General features: G+C 39.9%; 1 protein-coding gene across 1 annotated transcript; it reads left to right on the forward strand.

Annotated features, from left to right (window-relative positions):
- The first annotated feature begins 222 nt into the window (after positions 1 to 222).
- F2RL1 (F2R like trypsin receptor 1) lies at positions 223 to 18,278 on the forward strand. Its single transcript, XM_027863508.1, has 2 exons — positions 223 to 531; positions 15,350 to 18,278. Exons 1-2 carry the CDS (start codon positions 435 to 437, stop codon positions 16,444 to 16,446), a joined length of 1,194 nt encoding a protein of 397 aa, XP_027719309.1. The 5' UTR covers positions 223 to 434; the 3' UTR covers positions 16,447 to 18,278.
- Positions 18,279 to 19,617: the final 1,339 nt, after the last annotated feature.

The raw sequence follows: 19,617 nt of genomic DNA on the forward strand, positions 1-19,617 counted from the left end.
TTTCCTTCACCTCCAGACAGCAGTTTACATTCCAGTCCAGTGATCTCACCGGCTTCAGTCTATAGTCTCAGCCTCTTCTCTACTCCTCCTCCACTTTCCCCGAGGTTGAGGGCGTGCCCCGCCCCTCCCTGACAGGTGGGCGTTCCACGGGGGCGGGGTTTAGGCTTCCAAAGTTCGAAGTAGGCGGGGCCGAGCCCCAGGCGCTGACGTCCCCCAGGTGAGCCTCAAGTTTCAGTGAAACTTAGCTGCTCCTTATTGGAAGAGTGGATTTGGCCTTGGCCGGGACTTTGCACTGGATTGTGTCTTCAGGGTTTTAGGAGTGGTGGTCGAAGGAAGAGCAGGAGCGGCAGGGTCAGCTCGGAGTCGCTGCAGCTCCGGTGGTTGTAGCAGCGGCTGTCCCGGCCTGGGACTGGTCCCTGGGCTGTCCCGGGAAGATGCGCGCCTGGGGCCCGGCGTGGCTGCTAGGGTGCGCTGCCCTGCTAGCCGCTGCAGTCGTCTCCTCCTCCTCCTCCTCTAGCGTCTTGTCTCCAGGTGAGATTTACAGGAGGGGCAAATCTTTCCAAGCTAGGAACAAAGAGAGTCTTCTCCCTGGGCCTCCGAGGGAGAAATTGGGCCCAGATGGCGTTGTTTTTGCATACCATGGTCCCCTGGGACTCTGTGGGCTGGGAGGGGATCCGGGCGAGTCTGGAAAGTCTTAGATACGCCCCGAGTTCCCCATCCTCTTCTGTAGAGGTAGAGTTTATTCGCAGCTAGCATAAGGGAGAAGGTAAAGGGGAAGGGAATAAGCATTTCTATAGCACGTACTGTTACCAGGCACTGCGCTAAAGCGCGTTTTTGTAAGGGAGGTAGTCTTCCCTCGCCGTCGGATGTAGAGGGCTGGAAACACCGTGGTAAGATGTTGAGGAATGCTTCTGCTCATCTCGGGGTCGGGGGGGGCGGGGGGGGGGCTGGGATGCATTAAGGAACATAGTACGGTTCGAAACGGAAAGGGGCCATAGTGATCATTTAGTGTAACACTCCATACTCCAAATTACTAACGAAGAAACTGAGAGTCAGAGAATTTACTTGCTTAAAATCTCACAGGTGGTAAGCCGCAGAAGCGGAGATTTGAACTCCGGTCTTTTGATTCCAAGTCCTGTGCTTTACCTGCCACACCTAAGTGACTCGGGTGCTACTCTTCCTTTCTCTTGCGGATCCGACTCTTATCTTCCACCTAGCCAGCAAGTATCTGGAGCTCCCTGAACCTCTGCTGGGTGGAATGGCAGCCAGCTGTACTGAGCTTTGGGGTTATATCATTTTGCAAACATTAAATAATTATAACCTTTTGACAAACCCCAGTGACTTCCTTTAGCGGGTCCCCCGGGGTAGGGGTGGGGGTGGGGGTGGACTGCTATAGTTCGGGGACTATTGCCTGGCCCTGGAGCATTGAGACAAAAGCTACTGCAGAGATTGGTTCCCAGGGGAGTGTCTTTTGCTTTACGATGTAAAGTTACACTCCTCAGACTCTGGGACTTGGTTCCGTGTGTACTCACTCTCCTCTTTGAGTCCTTTGAATGCCCTAATTTTTCCATTCTAAAATCTTTTGTCCCAAACTTTCCCCAGCCCCTAAACATCCCAGACACGGAAACGGCAAGCGACTGTTAAAAGTCTCTTATTAGACATCCTTGAAGAGTCCTAAGCTTTGGTACCCAAACGAGTCTCCTGGCATTTTTAAACGGCAGATCTTCTCTACCTCTTTAGTCACCCGAGGTTCTGAAGTTACCCTCAGTGTTTAGGACGACTCGAATGTCATGCAGGTTTTAGACCTTTGTTCTCCTGTGTCCCCTGGTTATCACATAACTCTGCAATGCCCTTTTTAACGATAGACACACAGAAGGGGACAAATACCATCTGCCATGATCATGTGACAGTGGACTTTCCTGCTTTCTGTGTAAGCAAAACAGAACAGGATAATATAGTACAGTACGTGGGGTAGTCCTTTGTTGCCAGCGTTCTTGGTGTTCTCGTTAGACCTGTGTGCATTGACATGCACACATGACATGCAAAAACATGACAGGCATATTATGGAATGAGCCCTGACTGATCCTGCAAAGATGGGGTGGGAGAAATGTGTTTGAGAGTGAGATAATGTGATTTAAATGGGGATCCGATCTTTAAAGATGCTACAAATAAGTATAAAGAATACAAAAGTGACCAAGGTTTATTTTTTGTATGTTATCTCTTAAAAAGAAATTATACATTCGTTGATATGTCCAAGAGCTCATGGAGACTCCAAGTGCCTTTATTTAAGAAAAAAATTCAAAGTTACACTTTTTACCTACTTTTTTTCAGAGATTCAGCTCTTCTCATTTCTACACAAAGGAGAGGGAGGGAAAGAGAGAGAGAGAGAGAGAAATCGAAGTTTGTGGAATGAGATTGAAAGAACTTTGTGCAAGTTATTTATTTCCAGTTAGGAAAATGTTGGGTAATTGGATAATAAATGCATGTATAGGCCATAGGTCTGTTTTCTCAAGATAAACAGAATATATTCCATTCTTTTTTGCATAAGAGAATAGCATTGAGCTTATCTGGTTTTAGGCCTTGGGAAGCTGTGATTTCCCAATTTGCCAATCTTTTCTAAAGGTGAAATAAGTCGACAATTCTACAGTTCTATGCAGATGTCTAAGATTTAGTTTTGTACAAGTGGAAAATACATAGTGGTTGAGCAAGCTCCTCTTTGTAGGTGCTTGCACTGTGCTAGACACTGGGAATAGAAAGACACACAGATCAACTGTACCAACTCAAGAGTGTTGTCAGGTAGAGGGTAGGTCAGCGAGGAGCATAAGGGTTTTGTGAAAAGCTCCAAGTTACTGTTTAACTAAGGCTCTTTAATATTATATCCCAGCTCTTTTCCCACATAACTAGGCAGTAATTTTCCCAAAGGTGGTTAAGTGGTACTTTGGTATGTATATTGAATGAGGTTCGCTGTTTCAGTTGAAAGGACCATCATCTCATAATCTACCCATCCCTATCACTGACAATGGAGTTCCTTGCTTTTAGACAAATGAAGATTTATAGTAGGACTAGGTGGGCAAGTAGGCGGATAAAGTCTGGAGTCAACAAGATCTGAATTCAACTGTGGCCTTAGACACTAGCTAGCTTCAGGATCTTGGGCGAGTCACTTAATCCTGGGGTTTGCCTCAGTTTCCTCATCTGCAAAATGAGGTGGAGAAGGAAATGGTAAGCCACTCCGGTATCTTTGCCAAGAAAACCCTAAATGGCATCACAGTCAGACGTGACTGAACAACAACAGTAAGGCTAGCTAGCTATGAATGTCTGCCTTACCTATCCCTCCATCTTGTACTTCCATTTTTCTGTTGCTGTCCTCCAATGCACCTTTCTTTGTGCTCCTTAGTTTTGTTACAAGCACTGTGTACAGCTCACTTAAAGCTACTAACTTTTTTTCCTTAAGTTATTTTCCCAACAATGTGTATAGAATCATTCCATTCAATCAACATTTAGTCAGCTTTTACTACGGGTAAGGCTCTATCTATGCGAAGGTTTGGATAGCTCTCGTTTTATGATACTTTAAGGTTTACAAAACACTTTCTTCAGAAAGACCCTGAGAAATTGACAATGAAAATAATGTTATTCCCATTTTGCAGATGAGGAAATTGTGACTGAGAGAGGTTTAGGGCTCAAATGGGTAGCCTAAAGATCATCTTAGAATTTTACAGAGTCCAGATAACTTTGACTCAGAGATAAGCTGGCTAGCTGCAGAGGCGGGGCTGATCCTCTTGTCTCTATATGACTGGCCTTTCTACTTGCATGATGTCTATTGGAAACTCCCTACCTCACTTGTTACTAACAATGAAACTCCTTTCCTGGCTTTCTTTAAGTCTTAGACCACATTCCACTTTCTGTGGGAAGCCTTTCCTGGGACACCCTTCACCCTCCCTGGCTGCTTCCCCTCTGAGACTGCCTCCCATCCACTCTAGTTTTCCTGCCTGTCACTAATTATCGACATGTTGTCTTTTAGTATGTGAGCTCCTTGAGAGCAGAGACTGTTCTTTGCCTTTCTTTGTGATCCCCACCCCCTCCTTTATCTCATTGCCTGATACATAGGAAGCACTTAGTAAATTAATGCCTATTGACTGCCTGATGGACATGGTCCTCTCAGGACAGATCCCTCTTTTTAGTGAATTGCTTATTTTAAATTTGTCTATTATTTTAAAAAATAGCACGCTTTTGACTGCACACGTATAACTGACATCAAATCTAATTGCTTCCTCAATGAGGGGGAGGGAAAGGAGGGAGAGAATTTGGAACTCAAAAAAATTTTAAATGAATATTAAAAATTGTGTTTACGTGTAACCAGGGGATAATATTAAATTAAAAATAACCTGCTTAATAACCATTGACAAAGGCAAAACTTAAATGTATAAAATAAAGGGAAAGATCATGAATAAAACCTAGAATATATTATATCATACATTCTAACAAAAGAGAATCACACAAATGAATAAACTGCAACTTTTCTTTGTTCCCCTTCTCACTTCACTCCTTTTCCTTTGTTTTGTTTTTACTTTTATTTATTTATTTTTTAGGCAATTGGGGTTAAGTGACTTGCCCAGGGTCACACAGCTGATAAGTGTCAAGTGTTTGGTCTGAGGCCAGATTTGAACTCAGGTCCTCCTGACTTCAGAGTGAGTGCTCTATCTACTGGGCCACCCAGCTGCCCTAGGCCTTTGTTTTGTTTTTATATAGTTGTAGTCAGTATATATACTGTTCTATTGCTGCTTATCTTGATTTGCATAATTTTCCTGTTTTCTCATTTTTTCTATTTTTCATAGTATTTTTGCAGTGCCATAGCATTTTATTACATTATTATACCATAATTTAGAAATCTCCCAATTATTGGACAAATAGGTAGAATCCAAACTTTTGATCTTATAAATAGAAGTTATGAATGTTTGCTATTGATCTCTTAGGGTCCTTGTGAAAAAAATGTAAATCTTAAAATGCCAAATAAATATGAATTATCCAAAAAGGATGACTCCCTTTTTTTTTCCTTTTTGACAAGAGTATTTGTATCCGTAGCACAGGGCCTGGCCTACCACCCATGTAATAGATGCTTGTTGATTGACTGTGGAGTATGATAGAAAAAGTGTTGGACTTAAGCTTCTGACACTTATTCGAAATGTGAACATGGGCAAGACTTTCAGAGCCTCAGTTTTTTCTCATCTGTAAAATGATGAGGACAATACTTTCACTATCTCCCTTACATGATATTTTAATATCTTTTAAAATAATTTAAAATTTATTTTAATAAATAAAATAAAACAATGAACAAAAATCTATTTTCTCTCCTTCCCATCTCTCCCCACCCCCAACAATTGAAAAAAAAAAGGAAAAACAAAACCCTTGTAACAAATATGTATAGTCAAGCAAAACAAATTCCCACTGTTGTGAGGATCCGAAGAGATAAAATTTGTGAAGTGCTTAGTATAGTGCCCAGTACATCGAAGGCACTTCATAAATGCTTTCCATGGGTCGTGTCCAAAAAAATCTACGTCTCATTCTGCTCTGTCAGGTATCGTTTCATCTGTCCTCTGGAGTCACAGTTGGCCATTGCATTGATCAAAATTCTTAAGTCTTTCAAAATTGTTTGTTTTGCGGTATTGTTACAGTAGAAATTGTTCTCCTGTTCATACAAGTCTCTCCAGATTCTCTAAAACAGTCTTTTTCATTTCTTAAGGCACATTCACATATCTCAGCTGTTCCCCAATTACGTGTGCCCACTTTGCATCCAGTTCCTTGCTACTACAAAAAGAGCTGCTACAAATATCTTTGTATATATGGATCCTTTTCCTCTTTCTTTGCTCCCTTTGGGGATAGGTTTAGTAGTGGAATTGCTGGGTCATATGGTACTCACAGTTGAGTGACTTTTTGGGCAAAATTCCAAACTTGGTTTGGACCAGAATGGTTGAACCAGTTTTGCAGTTCTACCAAGAGTGCATTAACGTGTCTGTTTTCCCACAGACCCTCCAAGGTTTTGTCATTTTTTGTTCTTTGTCAGTCTTATGGGTCTCACAGGATTGTTATAAGGAAAGTACTTTATAAATGTTAATGTACTATGTAAGTGTATTGTTTTTAATATTTTAAAAATCATATTTTAATGTTTTTCATTTGAAATTATGTTTAATGTTTAGTATTGAGGCTGCTATGGCACAGTGGATGGTAGATCTGGAGTTAGGCAGACCTTACTCTGCATCTGGCCTCAAATACTAACTAGCTGTGTGACCCTGCACAAGTCACTTAACCTCTGTTTACCTCATATTCCTCAACTGTAAAATAGGGGGTAATAATAGCACCTACCTACCTCTCAGGGTTGTTAGGAAGGTCAAATGACAAAATATTTGTAAAAGTGCTTAGCACAATGACTGGTGTAGGTGCCACATAAAGACTTGGTCCCTTTTCTTCTCCTTTTCAGGATAAAGGCTTAGTAGTGGAATTTTCTGGATCTAATGGTATGGTCAGTTTTGTGACTGACATATTTGTATGTATACAAATATACACACATGTATATATACATGTGTCTGTAGACATATGCATACATACATATATTGAATTCTTTTGCCTTTTTTATGTTTTTGCAAATTTAGTGAGCATTGGGAAGAGCATTTATAACAACTCATAAGGAGGGCGTCCTTAGGGAAAGAGACTATTTGCTGTTATGACAAAAGGAACATAAGAGAAATGAAGTTATGAATTATTTTCCCCATAATTTAAGTTTCAAATCTGAGACCGCTTTCAGTCATAATTTTATAATTTTATAAAGGACCCCTTCACTTTTAATGGGTCGTAGGAATCCAGGAAAACTCTCCAGTTCAAACTGTACAAATGCTTTTGGGTTTATGATTGCATGAATACAAATACTGAATAAACCAAATGTCACTGAGCAGATATGGTAAAAAGGACTTAGATGACCTTTGACCTTGATAAGGACAGATCTCTAGATCCAAGTGGATAATTTGTCCCTCCTTAAAGTCAGGAACTATTTTTTGCCTCTCTCTCTCTCTCTCTCTCTCTCTCAGTCTCTCTGTCTCTGTCTCTGTCTCTCTCTCTCTGTCTCTCTCTCTTTTTAATCACCAGTGTTTAGCACGATACCTGGCATGTATTAGGTACTTAACAAATGTTTGTTGATTGATTATTGATATCTTTTAAATGCAAACTCTGTATGTGTAGTAATTATATTCAGAGAATGAGAAAACATTTATAGTATGTATGTAAGTCTATACTTTGGATTGAGGCTGTATGAGATATATGTTGGCATATATCCTGACAATATTTTCTTTTCAATGCTGTCATTGGGTACCTCTTTTACTCTTGTTCTAGCTGTACTTCCTTTTGTGTTTTAAAATAATAATAATTTTATTATGAATTTAGTTAACAATTTCAACAAAACCAAATAAATTAGTAAGATTCATATATAAAATCCTAAGTTCAAAACAATTTAGTTTTCTGAAGGATTATACCCAAAAAGGCACTTGCACACATAAACTTTAAGAAAGTAGTATCATTTTTGTTTATCTCTCCCCATCTTAAATCCATTTTCCTCTGTCTCCTTATCAGAATTTGATGCTTCTATTTTTAAAAAAAAATATATAGTCATAGATTGCATGGTGTTCTGTTCCTACTTTCTTTGTAGGAAGTGCATCACTTGATAATGTCTTACCATATTCCTTTGTTGTTATTATATTTGTAAGTTTTTAGAGTGCAATATTCGAATGGATCTAGGACATCCCTAATATAGTTATTCCCTCTGGTGGAGCTTATTGGAACTCATCCTGGCAAACTCATTCTGTGTGACTTTCATCTGTAAATTCTCCCCTAAGTTCCACAGAAAGGGCCCCGAGCAACATACTTTACCCCCAAAGGCTGGCAACTTGGTGATGAATTTTTTGGCCATGACAATCCCTGAAGCAAAGAACAATGAATTGCTTTGAACCTGTACAATCTCCTGCCACTTCTGCAGGTAGGGTGACGGTAGGAGAGAAAAGGTAGATATAATAATAAATAGGATGCGAAGAATCAATCAGCAAGCTAATAAGTGCCAGGCTAGGGATACAAAGAGAAAACAAAACACCACTCTATCTTCAAGAAGCTTATATTCTACTGGGGGAAGCATCATGTGTACACACAAGTAACTGCAAAATGTATACAGATGGGGGTGGGTGTTAGCCAGAAGGATCAGCATGGGACTTGTGTACATGGAAGCACTTCCTGTGAGTTTTGAAGGAAGCCAGGATTCTAAGGAGTGCATTCTAGCTATGGGTGACAGCCTGTGAAGTGAGTGAGAGGTGAGAATGCCAACTTGGGAAAACAGCAAATAAGTCAGTTTCTCTGAAATAGAGAGGGTGTGAAGAGTGGTCATGTTCAAGGAGCCTGGAGTGGTAGGCTGGAGGCAGATTGTGACCAGCTGTAAATGCAAAACAGGATTTTGTATTTTATGGAGATTTTTGGTTTTTTTTTTTTCATTTGTTTTTGTTTGCAGGCAATTGGGTTTAAGTGACTTGCCCAGGGTCACACAGCTAGTAAGTGTCAAGTGTTTGGTCTGAGGCCGAATTTGAACTTAGGTCCTCCTGACTTCAGGGCCGGTACTCTATCCACTGCACCACCTAGCTGCCCCTTTTAATGGAGATTTTTGAGGAGGGACATAACATAGACTTTTGCTTTAGAAATATAATTTTGGCAACTATGTAGAAGATAGATTGAAGAGGGAAGAGGCTGGAGACCTGAGGCCCAATTAGGAGGCTATTGTAATAGTCAGTGGGAGAGATCTTGATTACTTTCATTGGCGGGATTAAGGTATAAGTGGACAGAAGGAGGTGGATGCCAGAGATGTTGATTCTACCTCCGCAAGAATTACCAACTGATTGGATATGAATGGGGGTGAGGGAGAGCAAAGAGTCAGGCATGACTCCCAGGTTGTGGGCATATGGGACTGGAAAGATAGTGAGGCCCACACAACAAAAATGAGTAGCTACAGCAGTGGTTAGTGGCAGTGTCTGAACCAGGAACTGAGAGAGTCACCAAAGACAAATTAGACACACTAATAACAGAAAGACTCAGCACTCTACCAACCTACCTTCTGGAGTCCAGCAGAGAGCCACACTTCAGGAGAACTTCATGTGGATACCACAAAAGAAAAATAAGACTTCCAGCAACCAGGAGCAGTGGGTTGCCATTTTGCACACATACTCTCTAAGCATGAGCCCAGTTTCTCCTTGACTCTATATGTACTTGTGGGAGACTACACTGTCGTATGTTCCAGACTTTTTGGAGAATGATTTTACAACAATTGTTCATATTATGCCATTTAGCCACCAATTAATTAGCCATTATAGCCAATTATGCCATCACTTAATCAGCCATTTCCAACACTTCATTACTTCAGCTGGCTATTTGATAATTAATGGGTGTGATGGGCACATATATATATAGGGAACTCATGCTGGATAGTATTAGAAACCAACCCTAACCCCTGGGATGTACCCCACTACCCCTAAGAAGAGTAGTCACCCACTCTCTGGGGATCCAGCTTGCCAATGTGAGTCTGAGTTGGGAAGTAACCCAGAGGGATTACTGCAGCTGAATCATAAAAACCAAGAGAAGGGGAAGTCCCCAGGAGAGAGCTTGTTCAAGAGTATCAGATGCCTCAGAGAGGTCAAGAAGGATGAGGACTAAAGGAAAAGTTCACTAATTTGGCAATTAAGATATCACTAGTGAGCTTGGAAAGAGCAGTTTCAGTTGAATGATGTCAGAATCCAGATTGCAGAGGGTTGAAAAGTGAGTGAATGAGTGAGAAATGAGGAAGTGGAGACAAGTTGTTTAGCCTATTTATAAACATTAACCTAGCCATCGTTGTATTGGCATACTGCAATATGCCTTCCTCAGTTGTTGAACAGACTACATTGAATTTTGTTGTTTGTGATTCATTTTTGTTTCTGCTATTACACAAAAAAATTCATCATGATTATTTTTGTACAGATTGGATTTTTTAAGGGAGGGAATCCCTTTTGTTTTTTGTTTTGTTTTTGCTTTTTGGTGAGGCAATCAGGGTTAAGTGACTTGCCCAGGGTCACACAGCTACTAAGTGTCAAGTGTCTGAGGTTGGATTTGAACTCAGGTCCTCCTGACTCTAAGGCCAGAGCTCTATCCACTGTGCCACCTAGCTGCCCCTTTTTTGTTTTGCTTTATTTTTGAGGGAATCCCTTTTAATAAAATCCCTAGAAGATGGACTTCTAGTCCTGGGATCACTGGATCCAAAATCAGGATCAATCTGGTAGCTCTTGTCCTACACTGCCTAATTGCTCTCCTCCCCACCCCACTCCCCTCCAAAAAAATTCTTAGAATTTTGTTTTTAGCCAAGTTATTTATAATCTTCTGAGATCTGGTGTTGAAGGAACAGAAACTGGACTTTTGAAAGACCCTTGCTTTGGTCAGCTCGGATTGCTCCCCAGGTGCCATAGTTAAGGCCTTCATGAGGCTGATAGCACAGTTGCCTTCTATGTAGTCACAGTCCCTGTTCTGTATAACTTTCTCCCTATTCAAAGCTCTTTTACTTGAAACGTCCAAAAACAAGTTTCCATGGATGGAACTATAGGAAACATGACTGTAATTTCCTTGTATTTTCTCTGCTTAGAGACTTTGCCTAGTAGTCTTCATCCAATTAAAAAAGTTATCTCTATTTAAGTGTCATCCTATTAGGATGTGTTTGTTTTCTTTTTAAAAATGTCTTTAAAATAGGTTTTGTAGATGCTGCCATTTGTCTTTATATCCCAGTCATTTCCAATCCCCGATTCCTATATTGAGCCATTGGGAGAAAGAAAACAATTGAGCAAAAAACATCAGATATAGAAACCTTGTACGACAGTGTATATAATTCTGTCCCCCACCTTTTTGACATGAAGGAAGTGATATTGTTCTAGTTATCTCTTCTCCAGAACCTTTATTTCTTTTTCTATTACTCAAAGTTTTGATATTTTCATTGACATTGTATTCATTGTGCTATATTTTTGTGAACCCAATACTTTATTTTATTGCTTTAACCTTTATTTCTTTTTAAAAATGTATTTTTTCCAATTAAATTTAAGATAATTTTTAACATCCACTTTTTATAAAATTTTGAGTTCCAAATTTTCTTTTTTCCTCCCTTCCCTACCCCCTCCCTAAGTTGGTAAGCAATTTGATATGGGTGATTATATATATATATATATGTATATTTATATATGTGTGTGCAATCATATAAAACATTTACATATTAGTCATGTTATGAAGGAAGCCTAATACTTTTTTTTAAAAATCCCCTTGCTTTGGTTAGCTCTGGTTGCCCCCCAGATCCCAAAGCCCTTCAGCTGATCAGGGTGTCTGAGAGCTAAAAACTCAGAAAAAGCTGCAAGATACATATTTTTTCCAGGATGTAGGTTTCTTGACGGCTGGGACTGTTTCATTTTTGCTCTGTATTCTCTAGATCCTGCAGGTGCTTAAATGTTTTTGAAAATAAATTGAATTATTTTTAAGTCTTAAGTAAATGTTAAAAAAAAATGAATAGGAAGAAGGTAGTTTAAATATTGGTTAGACCGGCAATGCTATGTCATTTATATTTTGAGATGAGTTAAGTGGGCTTGTGTTTTCTATTTGGGAAATCTATCATGAGCCATTTCCATAGTATGAAATATATCTTTAAGGTATTCTAAAATGCCTGTTCATTTCATCGTGATTCAACAATGATTAATCGCCACTGGATTCTAGAGGAAATTCAAAAGCCTATGTAATGTAAGCTATTGCTATCAAATAAGTGTCATGTGCCTTTCCTCATGGAGCTCACTATCTCCTAGGCAGATGTGAGAAGTATGTGTGAAAAAAGGTGTTTTACAACTAGGCAGTCTTTTTTTTTTAAAGTTTATTTGAGACCTTTCACTTGTCCATCATTGGAATTTCCATATACACTCCCCTCCACCCCATGTGGACCTTCCTTTGTAATACAGAAAACAATTAAACAAAACCATCTGACACTGACCATTGTGAACCTACTCTACAGGAGAGAAGGGTGATGCATTTTCTCATCTCCTCTCTGGGGTCAAGATTGCGCAATATAATCACACAGGGTTAGGCTTTGTTCAATCATTTTCTTCATTTACATTATGGTACTGTTCATTGTTTTCATGGTTCTGCTTGCTTCACTCTACATACAACTTATCCTATGTCTCTCTGAATCCCTCATATTTGCCATTTTTTCTAGGACAATTATATACTATAACATTTATGTGCCTCAATTTGTCAGCCATTTCCTAATTGACAGGCATACACTTTGTATCCAGTTCTTTGCTTAGACCATCTCTTTTTGACAGATTTGCAGATTTTCAGTTGTGTGTTATCTGCCACAATCCCTAGAGCTCTTAGTCTATATCTAAAAGATAGACCACCTCTCTGCGTCTAGGTACCAGGCAGAGCAGAGGTCCAGATTCCGGGTGCCAGACTATCTCTGGTTTTTCTGTTACCTACACTGAAACTCTATTCTGTTGACATAAATTACTGCTAATTAAATCAGCAGATAATTCTTGAGCAACTCCTGCATGCTAAAATTTTGTTAAGTACTTTGAAGGACACAAAAGAAGTATAACCCAGACACTGCTCTAACTGTGCTTACAACCTTAGTGCAGTATATCCTTGCTACTTAAGTGGTAGAAAAGCACAGCACTGAACAAGGAGTCTTGGGTTCTAGTCTCACCTCTATCTGTGTGATGAATTGGAAGAATTCATAGAAATATAGGTGTATTATATGAATTAGTGCGGAGCAATGCAAACAGAACCAGGAAAGTAATAAACCCAATGAAAAGAAGACCTGGGCAAATTCTTATACCTCTCAACCTCCTTTTCCTCAGATATAAAATTAGGGGGTGGCCTAGCTTGATAATCTCTAAGGTCCGTTCCACCTGTGACACTGTAGAATCCTGTAAGAGTCTCGCTTTTTGCTAGTTAGTCCAGCTTTGGGACTCTTTCTCCCAAGAGAAGGTGAGGGAATTGTTATTGTTACTGTGTCTCTTCGTCCTACTTCAGTATTGCAGTCTTTGAGGATCGAAGCTTTTAAACATGGCACCTTAAAAAAAAAAGTAAATCATAATAGATGGGGAGCTAAAAGGCAAAAAAAAAAAAAAAAGTGATACCTTTAAGCAAGAACGTTGAATTATTGGGAAAGCTTGTGAAAGGACTGAGGGTATCCTGGGTAAGCATAATGGATGGAGCAAAGCAGTCATTGTGGATTTCCACATCAGTCTTTTTTATTGGTCTATAAACCTTTTCACTTTAAAACCTGTATATTTCAACGGAGGCTACGTTGTTCTCCTCCTCCTCATTTCCTGCTGCCTCCTCTTGTCTCCTTTGTTTCTTCTTCCCACCCCACCCCCATCCCGGTCTCTAGCCGGGAAGAACGTGGTCAGTGCTTGCTCACATTGACCAAGGGCAGAGCAGATTGTTGGGGAGTTTAAATGCTTTGTTGGTTTGTAGAATTGTTTGGCCTGGGAAACAGTGCTCTAGAACAGGAATTCTTTACCATTTTTCTGTCATTAACCCCTTCGGCAGCCTGGTGAAACCTATGAACACTCTCTCAGAATAATGTTTTTAAATGCATGAAATAAAATACATAAGATCACAAAGGAAATCAATTATATTGAAATACAATTGTCAAAATATATTTTTTAAAACCAGGCTCCTGGACCGCAGGTTATGGGACGCTGCTCTAGCACAGGACGAGGTGACTTTCTTGTACTTTCTAATTAAAATAACATCTCCATTGTATGCTGAAATGTTCTCTGCCTTTTTCCATCATGAATGGCTAAGTATACTTGCTTTTAAGAGGAGAAAAATGTCTTTTCTGTGTCTCCTTCCAGTTTTCAAAATAGAAAACATGCACTGGGTTTGGGGTAGGTGAGTAGGTTAGGGGAAGAGACTTTAAAGTTGATCAGAAAATAGGCCATTTGTAGCTTATTCACTGTAAAATAGGTGTGCCTACTCCTTTTTCTAGCCTTCAGTTTTCTGGCAATGGCCTATATTACAAATTTATAGTTAAGTTCGCAGCTTTTGAGCAGGTAAAGTTCTTCCTTTTTTGATGGTCTTGGGTAAAACGAAAATCAAAAAGCCTTGTGGAGAGGACTCTGGGAAGTAGTTCTGGAAAGGATTTAGAGTCCAACAACCTGTATCTAAATTCTAGCTCTGTGTTTTCCTATCTGGATGACCTTGGGCAAATCATGTCAATTGTCTGGGCTTCCAATACTTCATCTGTAAAACGAGTTCAGATTAGGTGATCTTTAAGGTCATTTCCAGCTCTCAATCTCTGATCCTTCCTCCTGTGTCCTCTCTTGAAGGCACCAGAACAGTGGAAAGGCAATTATAGATGTTTAGATAGTAAGAATTAGAAGATAATTTGGAGAAATCTAGGCAAAACCCTTCATTTTGCAGATGAGGTCCTTGCAGGTTATTGAGAGGCAACATGGTAGAAAAGAATGAGCATCATTCTCTTGAGCCAAGAGACTTTGGTTGATATCTTTAGTATAACATGAGTCATGTGACAGGGGACAAGTCTCTGCTGAGCCTTAGTTTTCTCATCTACAAAATGGGGACAAAAGAGTTTGCACCACCCACCTAACAATGTGGTTTTGAGAAAAGCAGTTTGTAATCTCCATAGCGCTATATGAAATGAGTTGTTATTACTATTTGTCCTTGGGTGGAAAGGAACTTCCCCAGGAATCCAAGGAGCTATTCCATTTGTCAGGACTTGTGTAAAGGAATAATTTAACTGGAGGGATCAGATCCTGAACCTGGCTTGGATTGACAATTCTGGATAGAGCATCACTGTGAAATTAAAAATTTTAAAACTTGTTAGATTTTTCAGTGCTAAATAATTTGATTTTTAAAAAGGAGAAATAGCTAAAAACCAGTCCATATTAATTGACCCAGCATTTGAACATTAAAAGTTATTAGCTAGAAATGTGTCAGTCAGTCAATAAGCATTTATTAAGTGCCTTCTACGTGCCAGGAACTGTGCTAAGCTCTGGAGAGACAAAGGAAATAAGATAATAATGGGAACACTGGGCAGTGGTGAGTAGGAAAGGGACAAGTGGATCAACATAATGTCATGAAATTTTATGAAATTTATGAAATTCTCAAAAGTCAGCAATGCATTTTTTTACCTTAATATTTTTACCATGTGATTTCAAGTGCTTCTAGTTGAACTGACTAGCTGAAACTTCTAAATTAGTGTTTTTGTCTTAAACTGACCCCTGTCTATCTTCTCTTTTTTGTTTAGGAGTCAACAAAACCAAAGGGAGAAGTCTTATCGGTCACAAGATCCCCTCAACAAATATCTCATCCAGTGGGAATGGAAGATTCTACGTGGATCCATTTTCTGCAGAGATTCTTACTGGAGGGCTGACTACTGTCTTCCTTCCAATTGTCTATACAATTGTATTTGTCGTTGGCTTGCCGAGCAATGGCATGGCTCTGTGGGTCTTTCTTTTCCGAACACAAAAGAAACACCCTGCTGTGATTTACATGGCCAACTTAGCCTTGGCGGATCTCTTATCTGTAATCTGGTTTCCCTTGAAGATCGCCTATCATTTGAATGGCAACAACTGGATTTATGGGGAAGCCCTGTGCAAGGTGTTGATTGGTTTTTTCTATGGCAACATGTACTGTTCCATTCTCTTCATGACTTGTCTCAGTGTGCAGCGATACTGGGTTATCATGAATCCCATTGTGCGCTCCAGAAAGTTGTCTAACATTGCCATAGGGGTTTCCATTGGAATATGGCTGCTGATTCTGCTGGTGACCATTCCCCTGTATGTTGTGAGGCAAACTGTCTATATTCCAGACCTTAACATCACAACGTGCCATGATGTTTTGCCTGCAAATGTGCTGGCTGGAGATATGTTCAATTATTTCCTCTCTCTAGCCATTGGTGTCTTCCTGTTTCCAGCTTGTCTCACGGCCTCTGCCTATATCCTAATGATCCGGACGCTCCGTTCTTCTGCTATGGATGATTCTGGAAGGAAGACGAGGAGAGCTATCAAACTCATCATCACTGTGCTGGCCATGTACCTGATCTGTTTCATGCCTAGTAATACTTTGCTGGTGGTGCATTATTTCCTGATTAGAAACAGAAGCCAGAGCCACGTCTATGCTCTGTACATAGCAGCTCTCTGTCTTTCTACCCTTAACAGCTGTATTGACCCCTTTGTCTATTACTTTATTTCTCAAGATTTTAGGGATCATGCCAAGAACACTCTTCTTTGTCGAAGTGTCCGGACTGTGAATAGAATGCAAGTGTCCCTCACTTCCAATAAATTATCTAGGAAATCCAGCTCCTACTCATCGAGTTCAACCAGTGTTAAGGCCTCTTACTGATACACCTTTCATATCAGATAGAAATAGCATTGTAGGTCTTAGAGTCTTCTATACCTTTCAGAAGTGTCTTTCCATCACGTTCTATGATCAGTGGGGATCATACTGCAACTCAGATGGAGCTCTATGCCCAGCGTTTCTAAGTGTTCCCATGTAAAGCAAGTACTTTCAATTCAAATGGACACATCACAGTATGGTAGAAACAGCTGGAGTCAGAAGACCTGGATTGGAATCTGAGTCCTGCCACTGAATGGGTGTGATTTTAGTCAAGTCATTTAAGCCTTTCCTGGGCCTTAGTGTCCTCTTTTATAAAAGGAGACAATTAGACTGGATGGCCTTTAGGGACTCTTCCAGTTATAGATCTGTGGTTCTATATTTTCCCTTCATACTCTTCCTTTGCTAAGCCTTCAGGTGTAACTGAACTAAAAGCAACTGTCGATTCTTTTTTTTTGCAGGGGGGCAGGGTTTGTTTTTTGTTTTTGTTTTTGTTTTTTTAGCAACTGTCGATTCTGAGGGAGAGAAGACTAAAAAATGTACACATAGATGTCATTAATTTAGAGTTGATGGATGCTGCAAGTAACTGATCAGTTACCTAAGGATTTCTTGGCTTCTGAATATTGATTATGGAATTTTAGAGCTGGAAGTTACTTGTCAATTGGCTTCCCTAAAATGTTGCCTTAGAATATTAGAGCTAGAAGGAATCTTAGGGATCACCTAGTCTGGACCCTTCATTTCATAGATATTAAAAATAGGGCCCAGAGAAGGGAATTGATTTCACAAGGTCACTCAACCAGCCAGAGGCAGAGTTAGGACTCAGATTTCCTGGTTCCTAATCCAGGATATCTTTTGGATGATGACATAAGGACCTGGCTTAAAATCCTTCCTCCAGCACTTTCTCCCTATGGAACTCCAGGAGAGTCATTTCATTTCTGTAGGCCTCAGTTTTCTCACCTGTAAAATGGTGGGGTTGTACTGTATAGTCTATTTCTAAATCTGTGCTCTATGACCAGGAGACCACTGGTAAATGTTGAACAAATGACTCACTGAAACCACGTGACACACTTTTAACTTTAATGTGTATTATTGACATTTTCTCAATAAGTTTCTGAAGTCTGGATAATCAACAAAACAATAAATCAAGCCCTAGTTTGTAGTGTCTGCCAATCTCGATATGTAAATGCTCACACTGAAAATTTAACCATCGGCTCTTATGAGCTGATACAAACTGGCTCAAGCACATTCCTGTTTATAATTTCCATGTGTCTCTTTTTATTGGTCTTTGATTTTTATTATTATTACTTGTAAAGAAAAATATAATAATGATTTTAATCTGTAAGTAGCATTAAAATATAATTTTTATTTAACTTCAATGCATATTTCAGGTATATGGGCCAAGAACTTTTTTTTTTGTAAATAAGAACCACATTTTCCACTTAGAGTTTTTTTTATTCATGTTGCAATATTTATTGTCAAATTTTTCATTATTGCCAAAATTAAATCATAATAACCTGATGAGGTTATTCCTCTTAGAAAAAGAGACTGGATGACAGCAAGCATTCATCAAGCATCTCCTATGTTGCAGGTGCTAAATGACCAAAGGGAGGTGGGTCTTGTTGGGAAGGACCTTACATTCTGCTGCGAGAGGGTCCACATTGTACAGTCATGTTTCACTATTTGGGATATGTTATTGAGTTGTATATACTTGTATAGTTTCTTCTATTATATATATACCCAGAAACTGACTTTTTTATAGGTTTATTCCATTTGATGATTATTTTTCATAATTGTACATTTTATACAATAATCTCTTGTAAATAAAACTTGTTTTATATAAACTGTTTTTGAGTTGGATTTGGGGGTGGGGGGTACCAAATGAAGCCCAGATATCACTCTTCCTTTGCTAATAAGAAGAAATGATGTGTGGCCCCTGGTGCATCCTGTCTCTGCAGCCGAGAAGGAATAGTAACTCCTAGTAGTAGATTCAGCATGAAAAAGAACACAAAACATTGGGTAGTAGCTCCTTCTGTCTGTAAGGAGCCTTGCTGTTAAACAGATCTGGCCTCAAGAGGAGAACTTACCAGCACTTTGGCCATATCTGGAAAAGTAGGTTTCATTTCACACCTATAGTCCAACACCTCTCTGCTAAAAGGAGGGACATCAGTCCTCTGAAATCAAGAAGTGGTCACCATCATCAGTGCTCTTATTCCACCACCTTTTAATCCCTTTGAAACAAGGGCATCTGGGCTTCTGCTTCACTCCCAACACCTGTCAGTGCCCTAAGGGTGTATGGTCAAGCGCTCAACCCTTTGATACGCTCATTCAGCTGGTATTCTAGTGTGCAAGTATGCTGCAGTCTGTGGCCTGCACATGCTTTGCACCCTATGAAGGACAAGTATAATCAGAAAAGAAGATGAGCTGGTTGTGTAGCAAGAAAGAGAAACAAACAGACAGATGGAATGGTTTTCCCTGGATAAGAGAGCAAGGAAAGGAATATACATTAAGCACTTACTAAGTGCCAGGCCCTGAGCTAAGCATTTGATCCACACAACAATCCTGGAAGGTGGTGCTGTTATTGTCCCCACTTTACAGTTGAGGAAACTGAGGCAGACAGGTTAAGTGATTTGCCAAGGGCCACACAGCTAAGAAGTGTGTAAGGCTGGATTTGAACTAAAGTCTTCCTGAGGATTGTAGGAAAACATGGATGAGAAGCAGAGGAGATGAGAAGACGTGGCAATCTGCCGTCCTAGAAACAGGGCCCACCACACCAATTAAATCACAGACCCACCAATGTATCAAGTAGGAACTGATGGGAATTGGATGGATCATGAGTGCTTTATCTCCAAAAAGTGGTTGTTGGATCATTGATCTAGAATGGGAAGAGGCCTCTAGATCATCTATAGCACTCCACATCACCCACACCTATTTTGTAGATGAGGAAACAGGCCCAGAGATTTGCCAAAGGGTCAAATAGGTAGTAAGTAGTAGAAATCCAATGCAGGTCCCACAATTCAGTTGTTTTTCCTCCTTTCTGCTGCATCAAGCACCCAAAGGCTGTTGCCCCTGGCCTAAAGGAATGCAGTATCAGGGTTTTTCTTACAAGTTTTAGTTTACATTTTCAATAAAATCTTTATTTGCTTACAGACCATTTGACTTGCTTGTGCTTAACATAGTTGA

Source organism: Vombatus ursinus, unplaced genomic scaffold (assembly GCF_900497805.2).
Source record: "Vombatus ursinus unplaced genomic scaffold, bare-nosed wombat genome assembly UNPS02014772.1, whole genome shotgun sequence".
Lineage (NCBI taxonomy): Eukaryota > Metazoa > Chordata > Mammalia > Diprotodontia > Vombatidae > Vombatus > Vombatus ursinus.